This window comes from Kryptolebias marmoratus, linkage group LG11 (genome assembly GCF_001649575.2).
Source record: "Kryptolebias marmoratus isolate JLee-2015 linkage group LG11, ASM164957v2, whole genome shotgun sequence".
Classification (NCBI taxonomy): Eukaryota; Metazoa; Chordata; class Actinopteri; order Cyprinodontiformes; family Rivulidae; genus Kryptolebias; species Kryptolebias marmoratus.
Window position 1 is genome coordinate 26,991,480 of NC_051440.1, and position 18,908 is coordinate 27,010,387.

Here is an 18,908-nt window from a genome sequence, read left to right on the forward strand (position 1 = left end):
CTAGAGAACCCAGGGACTGTAGAACCCGGGGGCTAGAGAACCCAGGGACTGTAGAACCCGGGGGCTAGAGAACCCAGGGACTGTAGAACCCGGGGACGTGTTGCAGCAGCTCTGGCTCATTTTTGGTGTTTCTTGTTTTGACTGATCTGTTCACAGCGACAGGAAAGCTGTCTGAGGTCTGCTGGTGCCCACCCCCACCCCCTCGTCAGGCGGAGGGGGCGACGTATCGCCAGGCGCTCATCCTCAGGACATGCCCCCCACCCCCACCCTCAGAGCCTGGAGCTCATTCTGCCTCCAACTCCACCCCCAGGCCAACTCTGACCTTCTTCTCTCAAATCTGTTCACACTGGAGGAGGAGGAGGAGGAGGAGGAGGGATGAAGGTCATTACCCACAATCTGAGTTCAGGCTCTGCCCACAGCAGCAGTGGGTGGAGCCTACCCTCCCTAAATCACATGATCCCTGACCAGAACCCAGGAGGTCAACCTAGAACGGGACCAGCTTTGCCGCAGGCTGGTTCTGGGACAAATATTAAGCCCCACCCCCTCCACGCCACCATGCAATAAAACAACCTTAATATACTTTGTGATTCATCAGGAATTCAAGCTCAGGTAGAGGTAAAGAAGAGTCCAGGCAGGAGAAAAGTTTCAGGAGGGATCTGTGACAAAAGGGTGGCAGCAAAGGTCAAAGGTCAAAGGAAAGTGGTGAGAGCAGCCATGTTTGTTTGGAGACAGAACAGGAAGTGTCAGAGCTGAAGATGTTGAGGTTCTTCTTGGGAGGGACGAGGATGGACAGGATGAGGACTGAGGACATCAGAGGTCCAGCATAGGTTGAAGGACTGGGAGACAAAGACTGAGACGGTTTGGACATGTCCAGAGGAGGGACAGAAGGATGTTAGAGACAAAGAGGACAGATATGGATGCAGTTAGAGAGGACATGGAGGACAGAGGACAGAGAGGACAGGGTTAGATGGAGGAAGACTCTAACTTCCTGTTTGAGCTGTAGTTCTTATCTACGTTTTAAAGAAAGGTCATGTGACACTGATTGTGTGTGGGGAGTGGGCGGGGCTTAAATGCACAGACTCTGGTCCAAAGACTACAAGATGGCGGCTTCCATAAACTGGGTCCTGCTGGCTTCAGCTTCCAGAAGGCGGGGACACCTGGCCTGAGCTACAGCGTGACGTCGTACCTCGCCGCCGCCGCCGCCTGAGTCCATCTTGCGTTTCCTGCGTGGCCCGATTGCGGCAAGAGCTGTGAGGTTTGCGTCCCGCTGTCGAATCTCAGCCTGTTCCTGCTGCTGCCTCTGTGGGAGGAGACAAAGAAGAGAGACGCCGGTGAGGACAGGACACCACGGTGGTCAGAAACACTTAGAGCTGCAGCGGCGTTCAGCTTCCTGTTGCATCAGCGCGATCAGGATCCTCAGGTTGGTGCAAACATGACTGAGCATGCTCACAGCCATGCTGGGGGCGGAGCTTACAGACTGTTGATTTTAATCTTGCTAACCTGGGAGCTTTAATCCCCACATGTTGTTTCTTTGAAGAAACAAACTGAAAGCTGCAGAATACACTCAAAGGTCAAAGGTCAGTGGTTTGTGTCAAACTCAGCCATACCTCCTTGGCCTTCTGCTTGAGGCGAATCTGTTCTGGATCTTCCTGCCGGGCCCGGCTCTGGAAGAGAAGCAGTTCAGGTTTCAGGTGGGACTGAAGGTCAGCTGGTGTGTAACCACGGCGACGGGAGTGTACAGGTGTTTGGTACCTTGGCGGCCTTCAGCAGAATCTCCCGCTCCTGCTCGTCTTTCCTCTGCTTCTCGATTCGCTCGAGCTGCTCAAAGAACCTGAGCTGGGAGCGGACGTCTGACGACTGCTCGTAATGCTCTTCATCCTGCTGAGGAAGACGAGGGAACAGTTACTGACGGATGAAACGGGCGAAATGAAGCAGCTGGTGTTCTGCGTGCGTTCTCGCCTTGCCGCCGTCAGAGCGGTGCTGAGCGATGATGGAGACCTTCTCCAGCAGCGAGCGCAGCCTGGACTCGGTGGCGTGCGAGACAAGGTTCACCACGTCCAGCGGAACCTCAGACACGCCCAGCTTCTTGGCTGAGGGCGAGGAACGGGACAGGATGAGTTTGATTGGTCAGAGACCCGCTGATCACAGATCAGACTGCAGACTGACCCGTGTCCAGGATGCGGCGGTGCAGGAGGACGGTGGGCAGGAAGGACTCGTCTTTGCAGGACCGGATCTTGGTGCCGACGAGCTCCGAGCTGGTTGCTAGGATACGAGCGTTCTCCTCGCTGAGGTTGACGCCGGCCATCGACGCCACGTCGTTGATGTCATCATCGTCTCTGTTGAAGGCGAGGAAGAAGAGTCAGTGTTCACTCAGACTGATGTGGACTTTAGGGCAATAAAACAGCTGACCTGAGACCAGCTCAGTCCTACGGCTGACCTGAGACCAGCTGACCTGAGACCAGCTCAGTCCTACAGCTGACCTGAGACCAGCTGACCTGAGACCAGTTCTCTCCTGTGGTTGTGGGCAGCTGCTGCCCTCTGCTGGCTGGTGTAAGATCTTCTCGTTCAGTGTTAAACATGATCTGAATTTCTGAAGGAATCCACTCTGATTGGACGTGGAGCTCACCTGAAGGTCCCGCCCCCCGGGTCACTCAGTTTCTTCTGATTGGCTTGAGCTGCCAGGAGGAGCGGAGTTTTCCCGGCTATGGTTGCTGGTCCTCGGATGAGTGTAGCTGAAGAGGAAACAGCTGATTACGACAGAAGATCTGGACGTTTGAGCAAACCTCCGGGTTTACAGAGAAGATCAACGCTGCACCTGTTGGAGAACGCTGAGACTCACCTGGATGTCTGAGCGTCTGGCTGATGACAACAGGTGAGTGAGTCTGAACGGACTGGACTCCTGGTCTGCACACAGCCTGGGGATCAGACATCATCATCATCATGGTTATCTCCAACTGTGAAACGTATTAATCCAGGTGAGACTGCTGATCGTACCACAGCTGTTGTGTTAGCGATGGGCGGGTTCAGGCGGATGGTGGCGCCGGCGGGCAGCTGCGGCCTGACGGCGGAGGTGGTGACGGAGCCGGGGGCGGCTGGAGGCTGAGCCGAGGTGCTCGGCGGCGCGGTCATCAGAGACTGCTGGCTGTTGAGGAGAGTCTGACGGAGAGCAGGGAGGCTTTTCTGAGGAGATGCAGGAGGAAGGAGAGAGGAGTTACAAAACCAGAGTTTCATTTATTCTTATTATTTCTCCTCAGAATACAGAACAGAATACAAGATAATGATATCAAAAACTCAATTATTTAAACTCTAACAGTATATAAATGGCATACGACAACCTATAAACGGGTTAAAGTGGCACCTTGAGGAAGGGGATGAGGTAGGGCTGTGGGGAGGACTTCAGCTCAGCCTGCAGCCGAGACGTGAACTCCTCCGGCTCAATCTTTGCATCCTGAACACAAAAACACACAAACATTCAAACGGGACATCATGGAGGCGACGTGAAAACCGGCTGAACTGGGTCTCTTACAAGCAGGTCCTGGACCAGGGCCTTCACATTCTTGGACGTCTCTGGAGACGGCGAGTTGTGGGACGCCAGCTTGATGAGCGTGGCGAGAAAGTTCTTACATTTCTTCACGTTCTCCTGCATCTCCTGTCGGACACAAAGAGGCGTGTGAAAAACCCGCCGAGGCGTTCAGAACCTTTCGGAACCGACGAGAGCCGACCTGCGACACCACGGTGACCCTGGTGACGGGCGTAGTTGTGGGAGGGGGCGTGGCGGCGGCGGGTTTGGTGTTTCCTCCCGCCGTTATCACGGTGGAGGTTTTCAGCGGGGCGGCCATCTTGACGGACACGGTTCCGGCAGCAGCCGGTACCGTCAGCGCCTTCAGAGAAACAAACGTCAGAACCGCCATCGGCTCAGAGGTGGTTCTGAAGACTACAGAACTTCAGAACTCTCTTCATTCACTTGGGAAAGTCTTTAGAACCTTTCAAACCTGGTTCTGACTGGTGGTGTGGAGGTTCACGCTGAGGGAGAACGAGCAGAACCAGAACCAGACCGGTTTCTGTAGACCAGCTGTCCCTCAGTGGGAACTACAACTTTGGGTTTTAATTTTTTTTTTTTTAGAACAAAATCAGATCATTTTGAATCTATGGCAGCAACTTGTCTGTTTCCAGATGTTCCAGATGTTTCCCTCTGTGCAGCAGAACATCTGGACCTGAGGTCGTCCCATTCTGTCTGTTCAACAGTCCTGGATGGGAGGCACTAATGCACCCCCATACCATCAGAGAGGCAGACTGACCTCAGAACAGTTCTCCTCTTTGGTCCAGAGGAGACACATCTGTTCACATCTGGCTTCTTCTTTGCATTTCCATTCAAGAACTTTATTCTGAAAGTGTCCCTCTGTTTTCAGACAGTTCCTGTCAGCCTGGAGAACCTCTGCCCATCTTCAGCCTCTAAATCCTCTTTTTACCCCCACTCCTCTCACTGACCTGCTGAGAATTAACCTCATCAGTCTCTAAATGCTCCTCCAGATGTTTCTGACAGATGTGTTGCTGCCATCAAACTCAAAATGACCTTCTCCCCCCACAGAAAAGTTACTGTTTCTTATTTTCAACATCTGATATACTAACTACGTTCCACTGTGAATAAGTATGAGTTTATGGGATTAGTAAATTATTCTAGTTTTATAGACTTTTTGCTCAAAGGATTGTACACACTGAGCAAAGTTAAAGATCTAAGTAAGTAAAGTTTATTTGTGAAGCTCTTTTCACAGACATGAAATCAGCTGAAACCCGAGGACCTGCAGCTTCAGGTGTAAACCTCACCTGTACAGAGGTGGTGGAGGGAGACTGAACGATCCTGGTGGGTGTGGGCGAGGCCAGGCGGACGATCGGGGGGGCTGAAGGCGCCTGAGGACAGAGAAGTTACAGATTATTTATCAAACTTCAGCTCAGATGAATCTAAACTGATTCATTTACAGGAAATAAAAAATCTAAATGTATTTGAATCCAAAGTCGAACTCAGTAAAAACCGAAGTGACTCACGGTGGTGGCGGTGCTGACCCGGATGGTGGTCGTGGCCATCGGCGCTACAGGTCTCTGGGTGACCACCGTTTGGCCCTGCTGGATCTTGGCCTGAGCCTGAGCCAGAACCTGCTGAGAGACCATGACCAGCTGATTGGTCTCGGTCCGAACCAGAACCATGCCTGCAGGAGGGAAGAGGAGCGACTGTGATGAAGTTCAGCGACAGACGGTTAAACTCGACGTTTCACTGCTACTTAAATCTAAAAACAAAACCATCTCTGGTCAGCTCGTGTCTTCATGTGGACCCGAGTCTCTGAGATGTTCAGAGGATCTCCAGTTTGACGTGAAAAAAATCAGTTAGTTCCTGAAAGTTACTCTGGAAAAACCTTCATCGGATTCTAAAGTTCAGTTAGATTCACAAACGTCCAGAGGAGGAACCATCACTCAGTGGAACCCTGGACCAGGAGATCAGATCTCTGCTGGAAGAAATGAACCAAAGAGAGAAAGGAGCAACAAGTCCAAAAGCCCGGTTCTGTGATGGTTCTGGGTTTGGATCAGGATTCTTGGCAAAGCAGCTCCAGCTCCAAACCACGTGAACGAAAAAGAACCTTTCTGAAGGAACGTTTAACGGACGCACAAGACAGAACTTTGTCACAAAAATGAGAATAAATCAATCCCAGCGTTAAGCATGGTGGTGGCAGAACTATGCTCTGGGGCTGCCTGGCTGTACAAGAAAACACATTATGTCCAAGAGCCCGGTTCTGTGATGGTTCTGGGTTTGGATCAGGGTTCTGACAGCAACATCTGCTGCCTTCAAAGACCTCTTCTTTTTCAGGGAAAACAGAGCTTTTTTCACCAAGACGAAGTAAAACTGCGTTCTGCTCAGAGAATGAAGACGGGACGGGTTCTGGACCGGCCCGCCTGCAGACCGGACCTGTCCCCAACCACATAACACCTGAAACTCCTCATCACTTGGAGTCCTCCTCGTCAGGATGTTCTGGGAGAAGGAACGGGAAGGTGGGAAAACTTTCCTGAAACTAATTTTCCTGGAATGTGCTGTGACCGAAAACAGGAATGATAAAACCTGAAACTGTCTGTCTGACAGGAAATAAACCTTAAATAAATTAACAGAGACACTCAGGTGACCCCTTCCAGACACCACAGGTGTGTCTGCTCACCTGCAGGAATGGTGAAGCCGGGGGGCAGCTGGATGGTGGTCTGCTGCTGGGGCCGGACCGTCAGCCCGGGCTGGGGGGTGGCCGCTCGGGCGGTACCGGCCACCAGCCCGGGTCTCTGCTGCTGGATGGACGTGGGGCCGCTGACAGGAGGACCAGGAGGTCTGACCACGGCCACCCCGTTGATGATGGGCTTGGCTCCCGCCGTGCCGGTCCCGGTCTGGGTCTGAATGATGGGGGACTGGGCTGCAGGCGGATGGGGGGTGCTGGTCAGGATGACGGAGGTCCCGGTGGGGGGCTGGCTGGTCACCAGCATCTTGGTGTGCATCAGAGGGTTGCTGTGGTTCAGGACTTGAGAGGCTGAGGCGGATGGGGAGGGGGCAGCTTTGGGCTCCAGCCCGTTCTGGGCGGCGCTGCTCACCGGGCCGGGGAGACCCTGCAGGGCCACGGCGGGCGAGCCGGGCGCGGCAGCCATGGACCCGGCGCTGATGACGGAGCTGACCCCGCCGGGTGGAGGGACACCTGCTGCGGCTCCGGTGCTGCCGTTTAAGCCCTGTAATCCCGGAGAGGACGTCCGGATCGCCTCCGCGGAGTTGGGAGCCGCGCTCGGACCCAGGACGGCAGCCCGGTGGAAGCTAGCGACGGGCTGAGTGCTCAAAGTTGCGGGTCCCGGTCCGGGCGAAGCGCTCGGAGTAGGCGCTCCCGCCGTCTGCAGGCTGGTTCCGGCGGTTCTTAGGGTCCCGGCGACCCCGGAAGAATTCGAGGAGGGGAGAGTTTGGGCGGACGGCGGGTCGTTAGCGCCGGGCTCCCGGGTCGACCCCGCTTTCGGATGCCCTTGTTGCGGCGGCGGCTCCGCAGACCCCACTTGATCTCCCACTTTCCCTGAGAAGTGTCCGGCAGCGGCCGCTGCTGGGTCCCGCTTCCCGTCGTAATAAGAAGCCTCGGGAGTCTTTCTGTCGCCCAGCTGGGACTCCAAAGAGCCGACCAGGTCGCTGACCGCCTTCTGGTCCACCTCGTCGGAGAGCACGTCCTCCAGCGGGTCGGAGGCTCCCGCCATCTTTACTGTTACACCGTTGTGCAAATCGCTTTTTAGAATGTACGCATGCGCGGAGGATCCGGCTTGATTTGGAGCATAGATCTAGAAGAAAAAGATTTTGGACCTGTTTTAAAAACACTATTTATCCTTTGTACATCCTGTTTCCTCCACTAATCTTCCCACACTGTTGTAGTTTGTTTATTTTTTATATCACATTTTATATTAGTTTTAGGCAGTTTCTTTAGTGGTGGAACTATTTTCACTTTGACTTTGTCCTCATTAGGGTTAGAATAAAATTGTTTCTATTTATGTCACGATTTATTCTTTTACTTTTGCACATTTTATTCATAAGATAAATGGGTGTAATATCAGTCAATAAATTTCAAATTTTAAACTTGAAAGTGCATTTTCTTTATGTTTCGACTGAACTAAGATTCGGTTGAAATCGATTATTGGAAACCATTTTACAGTCATCGTTTTATTTTACATATTAATATCATGAACAGGTGAAAGAAAATGGTTATTTTTAAAGTTACTGGATGGAAAAAGAAAAACTAACACGAAAGAATGAGATTTCAGGAATATATAGCCTATTTATCATTTGACCCTGAAGAAAGAAATGCAGTTTTACAACAGTAAATAAAAACAACAGCAAATATGATCAATTATATTAGCATCTTCTTGATTTTCAAAGCGACAGATAATATAATTTAGAATAAACTGAGATAATGTTTTAACTTTTTTGTTTTAGGAATAAAGTTTTTTCCAGTTTTCATTTCTATCAAGTGTAGATCTAGACTCCGTGACGCAGTGAAATCACGCGATAGTTCAAAGTCTCGTTAGCCCCCGCGCACAGAAACATTGGATGGAGGAGGAGGCGGCCATGTTGTAGCTGCGGAGCGTCGAAAGAAGGAAACAGACGGAAACAAAGTGGGACGGTCGCTGAAGATTCGGTTCTGTTGACCGCACGGCTCGGAGGAACCGGCCGTTTCGTTTTCTGTTCCGAGCGCCGAGCCGCGGAGAGAGACACCATGAGCGGCGGGACGCCTTACCTCGGCAGCAAAATCAGTTTGATTTCTAAGGCCGAGATTCGCTATGAAGGGATCCTGTACACGATCGATACCGAGAACTCCACGGTGGCTCTGGCTAAAGGTGAGAGCTCGGAGCGGGGGGGTCACGGCTCGCTGTGTTCGTGTTTAAGGGTAATTTTAAGAAATGAGACCGCGCCGGGCGGCTGAGCTGCCCCGGGCAGAGGCGAACAACCAGGGGGCGCTGAAGTTGGCCTGTGATCCGACAGAAAAGGGCTGTTTCACCGTGTTATCTCTTCCAGACCACTTTACACCCAATTCACATGGAAACTACAAAATTGAACAGCTCAGATATAAGCTGCACTGTTCTACAGTTTCAATGAGCTTTTAAATTGCCTTTTGACATGACAGATTATAATGTTGAAGCACATCTAAATGAATATTAATTAGCTTTAAAAGCTCAGATTGTGACCACATGTTTATTTTATCTTTACTGTCTGTAGGATCGTGTGTTTAGTGTAAATGTCCTGTTTTTTCCCCATCTGGATCTGGGTTAAAGCAGTCTGGAATAAACCTTAAAATGGCCCTTTACATTTGAATCAGAAGCAAACTTCAGTGTTGTGCTAGCCTGTTAGCCTCGGCTAACATCCGCTGGCAGCGCAGCATCAGGTGGCTAGCTGTGGAGCTAACGGTCCAGCCGGGGTTCGGGCTCTGCCTGCGGGGACAGCGGTTCCGTCCAGCCGGGCCGAGGGTCCTGTCTGTCTGGGAGGGGGAAGGTCGAGAAGCAGACTCTGGTTCCGAGGTTCTGAGGCAGCCAGCTAGCCGGGGTTAGCGGTCAGTGATGACGCGTCCAGCCTTTCACCGAGCTGTCCGTCAACCTGGACCCGTGACGTCACCGCCCCGCGCTCTGACCTGGTTATCTCTCCCAGGTGTGCTGTCAGCCAGCTGGCTGTTTCAGCCTGTTAGAAACTCTCTCAGGTTTCACTTTGGATGTTTTTTTTAGAACCTGAGAAAACTCGGTCCAGTTGTGAAAACCATCCGAATCTCTCAGGTCCTGCTCACATCTGGGATTTTCATACTTCCGGTTAGGTTTGGTTGCAGGTGGACAGCTCTGACAGGTGTTCTGGTTAGCAGGTGTAAGAATGAATCCAGATTAGTTGATCCTGAAGTCAGAGTTTTAACCTGTAGGATCGCCACGGTAACAGATGTTGAACAGTTCAGAGTTTCAGGTGAAATCGTTTCTGATTCAACAGGACCGAAGGGTTCTGTTGGACCCGGATAATGGAACAAAGACTCTGACAGCTGAATGTAGCGTAGCGAGCTAACGGTTCAGACCCGTCGACAGTAGGTTGGTGCTGGCTCCAAACTCTGGGTTACATAGAATAATTTACTTTTACTGTGGAAATTCAGTGTGATTGTGAATGACCTAAAATTAGCCAAACAGTAGCCGAAAGCTTTAATACCAAACTAATAGCTAAGACCTTAAATGATCAAAGCTGAAAGTGGAAGAACGGTAGCTAAAACCTAAATGTAGCACAAGAAGACAAAAACAGCCAGTTTGCTGAATCAGGTTTCAAAGAAGAAATCGTATAAAAGTTAGAAAAACCAAAAGTCACAGCAGCCATCTCCGGAATGAGCCGAACATTTTAAATTAGCTGAAGTGTTTGAGTCCACGAAACGAGCAGAAAAAACTTTAAACCCAGGAGCGACAGCATGAATGCTGACTCAAACCTCCGTCAGCAGATTTTACCGTTAAATTAAAAAGTTTTTTTTCTGGTTCCTCTTCTTCAGTCCGCTCCTTCGGCACCGAGGACCGCCCGACGGACCGGCCCATCCCGCCTCGAGACGACACCTTTGAGTACATCATCTTCAGGGGCAGCGACATCAAGGACCTGACGGTGTGTGAGCCGCCCAAACCCACCTCCTCCCTGCCCCAGGACCCCGCCATCGTCCAGGTACGCCCAACCCCAAAGCCCCTCCCACTGTGTCTGTTCACGTCCTCAGAGTCCCTCCGACAATCTGATCTGACGTTACGGTTTGTAGACGGGTCCATTTTGTTGGTTTCACAGAAGTTATGTGGATGCTGACTCAGCATTCACACTTTTATCCTGTTTTTGTTTTAATCCAAACATTCAGTCTGGACGGTTCTGTGATGTTTGGTTTGGCGGCCCTTTAGCTGCTTTGGGTTCTAGCAAACCGGTTCTGACCCAGCTGCAGCTCTAGATCTCATCTTGTTTCTCCCGACCTTCTGTCTTACAGTCGTCCATCAGCTCCAGCTCGTCGTCTGCCGGCGCCTCGGCTCCGACGCCGTTTCAGTCCGCCACCTCCTACGGCCTCTTCAGCAGACCTCCGGTTCCGGCCTACAACCAGTTCAGCGCCGCCCCGCTGGTCTCGCCCCAGTTTGGCTCCGTCAGTGTTGGTGAGTGGGTGGGACTCAGGAGGATGTGGTTCTGACGGCGTGGCCCTGTACCACGTACATCATGCCACAGGAAGCGAGGAGGCGCCGAGTCGCGGCATCAGTGCGAGACCTTTGCCGTCTCCTCGACATGTTCTGTGTTCGGCCCGGTTCTGGGGCTGTGCTCATGCTGCAGAATCACCAACTGCATGAAAGTCAGATTTACTGCAGAACTATGAGACTTTTTACAGTAAAACAGGAAAAAAGTTTATTAGTTTCAGTAAAACGTCTCCTGATGGGAGAAACAGACTGTTTGCAGCAGGTTTGGGTCGATTTTGTCAGTTCAGAAGGTCTCAGCAGTGACTCGGTTCTGATCTGGTTCTGTCTTCACTGTGGGTGGTGTTCTAGTACCAGCACAGCCCCAGGGTTCTGAGAGCTCCGTCTCTCCATCAGACGTTGGCCTCAACCCTGTGCTGTTCTTCCATACAGGACGGTTCATGGTCCCGTTTATGAGCGACCCGAACGCCGCCGCCAGCCAGTCTCAGAACAGTTTCATTGGTTCTGTTCTCCCCTCTGACCCGCGGTCTCTGGGGACTGAAGGTAAAAAGCTGCTGGACTCTCAGATCTATGTTCACAGCAGGTGGAAGCTGTCTCTGAAGCGTCTTGCTGTCCTCAGCTGCTCTTCCTGGTTTCTGGTGGTCTTCTTCCTGTTCTTTAGTGGGGGTTTCCTGTCCACAGGTGGTCTTCTTCCTGTCCACAGGTGGTCTTCTTCCTGTCATCAGGTGGTCTTCTTCCTGTCCACAGGTGGTCTTCTTCCTGTCCTTGGATGGTTTTCTGTCCTCAGATGTTCTTCCTGTCCTCAGGTGGTCTTTGTCTTTCTGTCTTCCTGTCACTCAGTGATTCTGCTTCACTTCGAGCTTCTTTGGGTCTTCGGCTCAGAGTTTAAATGAAACTTTCTGAATGAACCTGAACAAACATTTTACCCTTCATGTTCTGTCATTTATACTTCTTCTTTGGTTGTTTGTGTTTCACTGCTTTTAACAAAGAACTTAGTTGTTTTTCTGGTGGAGAATCTGATGTTTTCTGCCAATAGGAGAATAATTCATGTTATTATGGGATGATGATGTCATCATTAATTACTAATATCAGCAGATTAGTCTTTTCTGAACTTTATTGCTGACGTGGGACAGAAACTTCTTTGGCCACCAGATGTCAGTCAGTCTGCATCAGTTATTAGAGCTTCAGGACGCTTCACCTGTCCTCAGGTGGTCCTCTTCCTGTCCCGTGTCTTTCTGCTGCCTGATGGTGTTGACATTAGAAACACAACTCAGGTTCATGGAAATAGAAACCCGAGTTTCTACCTGTTTGCTGTCCTCTGACTTGTGTGTCCCGTTGGATGGGTTCTGTCCTCTGACCTGTGTGTCCTGTTGGATGGGTTCTGTCCTCTGACCTGTGTGTCCCGTTGGATGGGTTCTGTCCTCTGACCCGTGTGTCCCGTTGGACACAGCGTCCTGCAGTTTGGGCTCATCAAACATTAATAGAACCAGCTGGTTCTGGGCTGGAACCTGATACCTGCAGACTGCCAGTTCTAACTAAAGTTTGGACTCGGGTCAGAAGTGATGACTCGGTGGACTCGGTGACCAGAACTGTAAATTCCCAGCAGAACCTAAATGCAGCATGATGTCTGAGGTTCTGGTCCAGCTGCTGTTAGTCTGTATGAATGGTTGGTTCTGTTGGGATCCGTCTGAGCCTCTAACCCGTTCTCGGTTCTGGTTTTCCTCCAGGCTGCAACAGCCCCAACCTGGATACTCTGAGGAAGAGTCCCACTTTGGACCAGGCGATCCAAACCGGCCCGTCGGCCCCGGGGTCCTCCACCACGGCGCCGGCCCCTGGACTGGGACGCAGAAGCCCCGCCCACAGCCGCACGGCCGCCCCAGCGGCCGGTCAGAGCAGCCAGAAGACTCAGCACCAGGACGGAGGGGACACGAGGAGAGGTGAGGACAGCGAGACGTTCAGCTGCATTTTTAGACATTTAGTTTTAAAAACTGGCCGCAGACGTTATAAAGTTTCCCTCTTTGTTCCCATATTTGTGATCTGATCGGCTGGAATCCACTTTAGACATGAAACAGGCTGATTCTGGGCAGTTTTTATGGCTGTGATTAGCTTTAAATGAAGGATTCAGTTCGGCGCTCAGACATGCGGCTCGGCGTTAACAAGAACCTCTGCAGAGCTCAGAGTGAAACCTCCGAGCCTTCGCTGGCAGCCGGAGACGCCGCTGGCTGCCGTCTTCACCATCTCTGATGCTCGCTGTGGAAACTCTCTGCTGTTCCAGAAACAGACGGCCAGAACGCTCACAGAGCTGAAGCAGAGCAGCCGCGAGGCGAAGGCAGGGATCCCGTTAAACGTCCGACAGGTTAAAGTCCGATCGTCTCCGAATCCATCCTGCATGCTCTCATTGTCCTGTCAGACGGCTGCGGCAGCTGGTGGAGCTGCTGCTCTGACTTACTGCATCTTCTCCACCTGTGTCTCACTAACACCTGAGGCCGCGGCGCGCCAGCTTCCTGCTTCTCTGAGAGCTCTCCATCATCATGTGTCTGCGTTCTGTTTCTCGTTTAAAACCCGCCGATCGCAGCAGCTGACTCTGCCGTTTGTTCCCAGCAGGTACCATCGGAGCGGCTAACCGCCGCGGCCGGGGGGGCGGGCACCGCGGCAGGGGGCGCTTTAACCTGCGCCGAGACGGACCCATGAAGTTTGACAAAGACTTTGACTTCGAAAGCGCCAACGCCCAGTTCAACAAGGAGATCGACCAGGAGTTTCAGAACAAGCTGAAGCTGAAAGGTTGGTGAACAGACCTGACCCGACCCGACCCTGAAGGGCAGAACCTCAGCAGAACCACTCAGACGTGTCTCTGTCATCTCGTAGATGAGAAGTCGGACAAGGTGCTGAACGGCGAGGACCGAGGTGAATCCGCAGCAGAAACTCAGAACAGCGAGGGCAACGCTGACGAGTGCGACCCGCTCGGACCCAACTGTTACTACGACAAGTCCAAATCCTTCTTCGACAACATCTCCTGTGACGATACGAGGTACGTCTGGACCTGAGGTTAACGGAGCGGTTCTTCCTCTGACTGGAGCTCAGATCTGGATCTGAGGGATCCTGCTGGTTCTCAGGATGATGAAGAAGCTGAGTGTAAATCCTCATCGTCTCTTTGTGTTTTCTGTCTTTCAGGAAAGCGAACGAGAAGTCTGGAGGCTCAGGTTTCCCACGGTGAGCGTCTCTGAGGTCATGTGACCAAATCTGCTACTGTTGTGACTTTAAACACTTCAGCAGCTCCTGATTTACTCAGTTTGAGGGAATTTAATTAGCATGCTGTATAATATTAATTTAATTAGTTTCCACTGATGACCAACAGTCAAAATAATGAAGAAAAAAAAACAGCTAAGAAAATAATAATGTTATATTTCTGCAGCTAAAGGCTTCAAAGCAGTGCTGTAGTCTTATTGTGAAGCTAAAGGGAATAAGAAAGTTTTTTTTTTTATTTTAGGTTTTAGCTTTAACAGTTCAGTTCTGTGTTTTTCATGGATTAGTTTCATTCAGTTTTCTGAGCAAACACCCAGGAAGTTGTTTACTGTCAGACAGGAAGTTGTTTACCTCCTAAAAGGGGGCGGAGTCTGTGCAGAGGCCACGTACCTGGATGTGTTGCCTCTTTCTTGAACAGTCATAAATAAACGTGTTTTGGTTCGAGCTGAGCAGCTGATCTCCAGAAGCCTTTTCTCTAAGACAGATTAGGCTCAGTGAGACTTTAACCAGATTAGGTCAGATTACGCTGCGTGTCGTCACAGCGATCCGAACGAACCGTTCTTCATCGCCTCCTCTTCCTCCTGCAGGGAGCGCAGACAGACCTGGGCGGAGGAGAGGAGGATGAACGCCGAGACCTTCGGCTTTCCTCTGCGACAGAGTCGAGGCCGCGGAGGTTACCGCTACCGCGGGGGCACGGGCTTCCGCGGAGGTCGAGGTCGTGCAGCCAGCCGGGGTTCCTTCGGGCCCCCGCAGGGCGGCAGCGGCTTCAGGGGCGGTTACCGTGGAAACCAGGCCGGGCAGGAGTTTGCAAACTTACCATACAGGGTAAATTTTCCTCATTTTATTCTGCTGTTCCTGCAGGCAGCCCAAAGAGGAGCGGAGGCAGAAACAAGGAGTCCGTTTGACCTGCAGAACCGGTCTTCTGCAGATCACTGTCAGCAGCTCATGTGGGCTTCATTAATGCAGAACTGAAGAGCGTTCCAGTCCGTCTTTAAATGTTAGAAACCAGATGTGACCTGCACTTTTATCGTGCTGTCGATCAGAACCTGGAGAACTGGTTGTAAACCTCAGAGATGTTCTGCAAACGTGTGAAAGCTGCGTAGATGTTTCTGAATCACCGTCTGTTTCCGTCTCTTTTCTTGCAGAAGGACAACAAAGTGGCTGCGTAGTCCCGACAGGAGGAAGAGGCTCCACAGCTGGAACTTCTTCAATCCTTCATGGAAAAGGATTAGTTTTGGTTTCTATTTTGTCCACTAAAATAATGAAGATTGTCTACTAGTTGTATATTTGTCACCAGCACTGGAGTAGACTTGTTGAATGCAGCTTAACGTTCCACATCAGGCGGCGGCCGAGGCGGCGACGAGGCGATTCGTGGTTTCCTGAGTGATCCTGTAGGTTTTTGTTTCTGCTCACGTAGCTTTATCAGGGTTTGTCCTGCAGGGAACGCCGCAGGCTCTCCGTTCCTCGCGTCCCGCCGCGTCTCTCCTCGTTTTTCATTCGCTGTGCTCGTGATTCTCACTTTTCCACGTTAGCGGTGTAGGTGGGGCGTCACGTCTTCACTCGGTGTCCGTCGTAACGGTGGTGGGTTCTAGTTCTTGGTTCAGAACCGTCACAGAACTTTTATTCCGTTTTCTTTGTTAATGAGCTGCTGAAGCTCCACAGTTTGATTTCTATTTAACTTCAGACAGCTACGGAGGATCAGAAAGGTCTAAATTAAAGCAAATCCTCAACGAAAAGGTTATATTTAGGTTTTATTCACTCTCGTAGTTAATTTAAATAAAAAGGGAACTCTTAAAACAGCTCAGCTTTGCACAAAAAAGTTTTGTTTTTTTATTTCAATGTGTGCAACTTCAATCTTTACAGCAAAAAGTCAGATAAATGTAAACAATTCATCTTATAAAGAAAGAAAATGTGGAAATAAAAACTGAGTAGGAATAAAATAAATTCATATATAAACAGAAATCTGTGTCCTCTAACAGGCGGAGGATGATTGTTCTGACGGAGACGAGCCGTACCACGTTTTATTTTATTCTTTTCCGGTTTGATTTAATTCAGGCACTCTGAAGGTGTTACTCCATCTGACTGTCAGCCGGCACCATAGAAACGTTCCTCATCCTGTTACAAAGTTCTCACCGAGCCGCTGCACTGCACGCCGGCCGACAGGAAGTGATGTCAAACCGATCTCGAACGGTGTAGAAACAGGACCTGTGGACCGTAGCAACATCAGCAATATTCCAGTGTTTGTTCCTCAAGCTGGTTGGTTCTGATTCTGAGATTCGACCCCGCAGCTGCTGTTTGGATCAGAACCGGGCTCAGACTCCAGCTTGAACCTGAAGACGTTCTAACATTTAATCATCCAAACAGCTGATTGGTTCAGGAAACTTTAGTAATAACAGATTATTGTTGCAGCTGTGATCCCGGGCCTTAACCCGGTTCTGGGTTCGGTGATGCTTCCTCGTTTCAACCCGAACATTAAACATTTAGCTTCTTCTGGAAGGGCGTCACGTGACCCGACCTGCAGAGCCACCTTTAAATTGCGCTCAGGAGCGAGGAGACGTTCCGTCAGAGGAGGCGGCGCTCGGTTCCGTTCGGTTCCACCTGAAGGCATCGAGCAGAACTGCTCAGTGACGGTGCCTCGATCCAATCAGGACTCAACTGAAAACAAAATGAGCTTTTAAATGATGCATTGTAAAAAAAAAAAAAGATTAAATAAAAACACTAAATTTGCAGAAATGTTTGTTTCTTTTTATCTCAGTTCTGACAGTGTCTGAGTGCAAGTCAGGGTTAATGTTCTGATTAAAGGTTTAAAACTTATAAAGTCAGAAACAGTCACAACAATTTACTCAAACTGATAGTTAACGTGTCCTTAAATTAAAACCTTGTTAGGTGCACCAGGTGAGCCGAAGTGACTGAAAATTGGTCCGTTTAGGATGAAGGCTGATCATTCTGATGTACATATTTAAGTCTGCAGATAAGCTTCCAAGTGCTTTGTTTACACTGAAAGTGGACCCTTATTTCAGAAATACATATCACTGTATTTAGAAAACTGCACCATAATAAATGGTTAATTCATATTTTGCAATAAGTATCTTTAAACAGGTTTGTTCTTTAATCTGAATGATTTGAAACTATAGTTCCTTAAAGATCATTAGTTTATCCCTTAAATAGCCTGAACGTACAGCATATCATTTGAGTTTACTGCAGTTAAATAGTTTTTGTGAACCTGTTTAGTTTTGAAAATGCTTTAAAAAAAAAAGTCAGAAACTCCGAGATTTTCCACTATGACACAGCATTGATCTGTGATTGGATGAGCCGGATAGGGGCTTGGCTGTGAGTGGACGGCTTGTAAAGCAGGCCAATCACAGTAGAGCTAGGCGCGTCGTGGGCGGGGTTAAGACAGCGAGGCGTGTGCTGTGATTGGTGCAGCTCAGAGTGGCCCAGCCGGCGCTTCCTGCTGCTGTCCACTGCGGTCTGTCAGTCTCCCTTCGGCCGCGGACGGAAGAACAGCCACCCAGGGCCAGCAGCCAGCTTCTCCAGAACCGAGCACCGTCGAACCGCACGCACCATGGCTTTGAGCGCAGACCCGAACTTCCAGAAGCTGCAGCAGTGGTACCGAGCTAACGGCGGCAGCCTCAACATGAGGGCCATGTTTGACAGCGACCCGGAGCGGTTCGAGAAGTTCAGGTGAGCCCGGAGACGCAGAGACGGAGGTGGGCGTGAAGCGCCCGGAGGTTTTAATGCAGGGAGCCCTGGTTCAGGAGGTCTGTTTCTCCACAGTGACTCGGGGATTTACGGTGATGGCCCGTTAGGTCCCGGAGGTTTCCGAGCTGTAATTGATCCTCCTCTTCCTCATCTACCTCCTCCTCCTCCTCGCCTCCCTGTCGGAGACAAGGTCATTCCGGCTCGGCTCGTTTCCTCTGCTGGTCGGCTGCCAGCTGTAATTTTCCCTCCTGAACTCACTGGTCCGCTCAGAACCGCCCTGTCCTCTGTCCCGACTCGGTCAAACCGGACCGAAGGCCCCGGTGTCACGGTTCCGTTACTGGGCTAACGTTAGCCTGCGTGCTAATGTCACAGCATCTATTATCGGACAGACGCTCCGCCGAGATTTTAACGTTTTAATTAAAGTTCGGATGTTTTTGTCATCTTTATGTGGGACTGAAGAACATCCCGTCCGAACCTCAGACTGGGTCTCAGAGTCCGAACTCGTTACCAGATCATAACCCGGCTTCAAGTCGCCCACCTGTTTCCTGTTTCTGTAGAACCGAACCGAACCTTAGCTTCTGATTTGATGCTCCTGATCAGAACCCACCCGAGCCAAGGTCCTGATCAGAACCCACCCGAGCCAAGGTCCTGATCAGAACCCACCCGAGCCAAGGTCCTGATCAGAACCCATCCGAGCCCAGATCCTAATCAGAACCCACCTGAGCCCAGGTCAGATCTGGTTCCGAGGACAGAGACTCCAAAAACAGTTTTTCTGTCAGAACTTTATTCCGGATCGTGTGTAAACCGTTCGATCCGGATCTGATCCGTAAACGGTTTAAACTCGACCTTCGTCTCGAGGGTGGTTCTGATGGGCCGCTCGGTGCCGCACGTGGCGGATGTCGGAGCTGCAGACGTGACTGAGCTGCGCGCGGTGATGAAGAACCGCAGCGAGGTTCGGGTTCCTCCTCGGTTCATGAAGCTTCCGAACCTTTCTGGGTTTTTAACCTTTAATGTTCTGTTCAGTCAGAGGTTCTTTAATGTTCTGTAACTCTTTAAAATAGTTTGTTTTTTTTACCTCGGGATGTTTTTATTGTTCTCCTTCTGTCTGTTTGTCACTGAAAGCTGTTATAAATAAAGTTTTTCTGATTGTTCACAGCACGACTCTGAAGACAGACGATGGAGATGTTCTGCTGGACTTCTCCAAGAACCTGATCAACCAGGAAGTGATGACGATGCTGCTCGCCATGGTG

The 18,908-nt window shown here is 50.6% G+C and overlaps 3 protein-coding genes across 7 annotated transcripts in view; 2 read left to right on the forward strand and 1 right to left on the reverse strand.

Annotated features, from left to right (window-relative positions):
* LOC108251031 (transcription initiation factor TFIID subunit 4) overlaps window positions 1-7,337 on the reverse strand; it is a 9,703-nt gene extending 2,366 nt beyond the window's left edge. Inside the window, exons 1-14 of the mRNA XM_017441185.3 lie at window positions 6,201-7,337; window positions 5,044-5,204; window positions 4,825-4,908; window positions 3,723-3,881; window positions 3,527-3,649; window positions 3,359-3,448; window positions 2,995-3,180; window positions 2,840-2,915; window positions 2,627-2,732; window positions 2,167-2,336; window positions 1,960-2,090; window positions 1,753-1,878; window positions 1,608-1,664; window positions 1,187-1,300 (exon numbers count right to left, since the gene is read on the reverse strand). Of these exons, the coding sequence (XP_017296674.1) occupies window positions 1,187-1,300; window positions 1,608-1,664; window positions 1,753-1,878; window positions 1,960-2,090; window positions 2,167-2,336; window positions 2,627-2,732; window positions 2,840-2,915; window positions 2,995-3,180; window positions 3,359-3,448; window positions 3,527-3,649; window positions 3,723-3,881; window positions 4,825-4,908; window positions 5,044-5,204; window positions 6,201-7,254 (2,637 nt within the window). The 5' untranslated portion in view covers window positions 7,255-7,337. The remainder of the gene's footprint in view (window positions 1-1,186; window positions 1,301-1,607; window positions 1,665-1,752; window positions 1,879-1,959; window positions 2,091-2,166; window positions 2,337-2,626; window positions 2,733-2,839; window positions 2,916-2,994; window positions 3,181-3,358; window positions 3,449-3,526; window positions 3,650-3,722; window positions 3,882-4,824; window positions 4,909-5,043; window positions 5,205-6,200) is intronic.
* A 734-nt stretch (window positions 7,338-8,071) lies between these two features.
* On the forward strand, window positions 8,072-16,672 carry lsm14aa (LSM14A mRNA processing body assembly factor a). 5 transcript variants are annotated; one of them, XM_017441181.3, is made up of 11 exons: window positions 8,072-8,385; window positions 10,053-10,216; window positions 10,521-10,680; window positions 11,146-11,256; window positions 12,441-12,650; window positions 12,989-13,069; window positions 13,315-13,494; window positions 13,579-13,741; window positions 13,885-13,923; window positions 14,544-14,781; window positions 15,102-16,672. In XM_017441181.3, the coding sequence occupies exons 1-11, from the start codon at window positions 8,265-8,267 to the stop codon at window positions 15,123-15,125; spliced, it is 1,491 nt and encodes a 496-aa protein (XP_017296670.1). In that variant the 5' UTR covers window positions 8,072-8,264; the 3' UTR covers window positions 15,126-16,672. The 5 variants fall into 5 exon arrangements, with proteins under 5 accessions (XP_017296670.1, XP_017296671.1, XP_017296672.1 ...); XM_017441182.3 differs by having other exon boundaries at window positions 13,318-13,494; XM_017441183.3 differs by lacking the exon at window positions 12,989-13,069.
* Window positions 16,673-17,390: 718 nt separating this feature from the next.
* The window catches only part of gpia (glucose-6-phosphate isomerase a), a 6,977-nt gene continuing 5,459 nt past the window's right edge, over window positions 17,391-18,908 (forward strand). Inside the window, exons 1-2 of the mRNA XM_037978426.1 lie at window positions 17,391-17,640; window positions 18,815-18,905. Of these exons, the coding sequence (XP_037834354.1) occupies window positions 17,522-17,640; window positions 18,815-18,905 (210 nt within the window). The 5' untranslated portion in view covers window positions 17,391-17,521. The remainder of the gene's footprint in view (window positions 17,641-18,814; window positions 18,906-18,908) is intronic.

Coding starts and splice junctions, on each gene's coding strand:
- lsm14aa (XM_017441181.3), top strand. CDS start 8,265: ATGAGCGGCGGGACGCCTTACCTCGGCAGCAAAATCAGTTTGATTTCT. Junction 12,651..12,988: donor CGGAGGGGACACGAGGAGAG/GTGAGGACAGCG, acceptor CTGCTGTTCCAG/AAACAGACGGCCAGAACGCT. Junction 13,742..13,884: donor ATCTCCTGTGACGATACGAG/GTACGTCTGGAC, acceptor TCTGTCTTTCAG/GAAAGCGAACGAGAAGTCTG.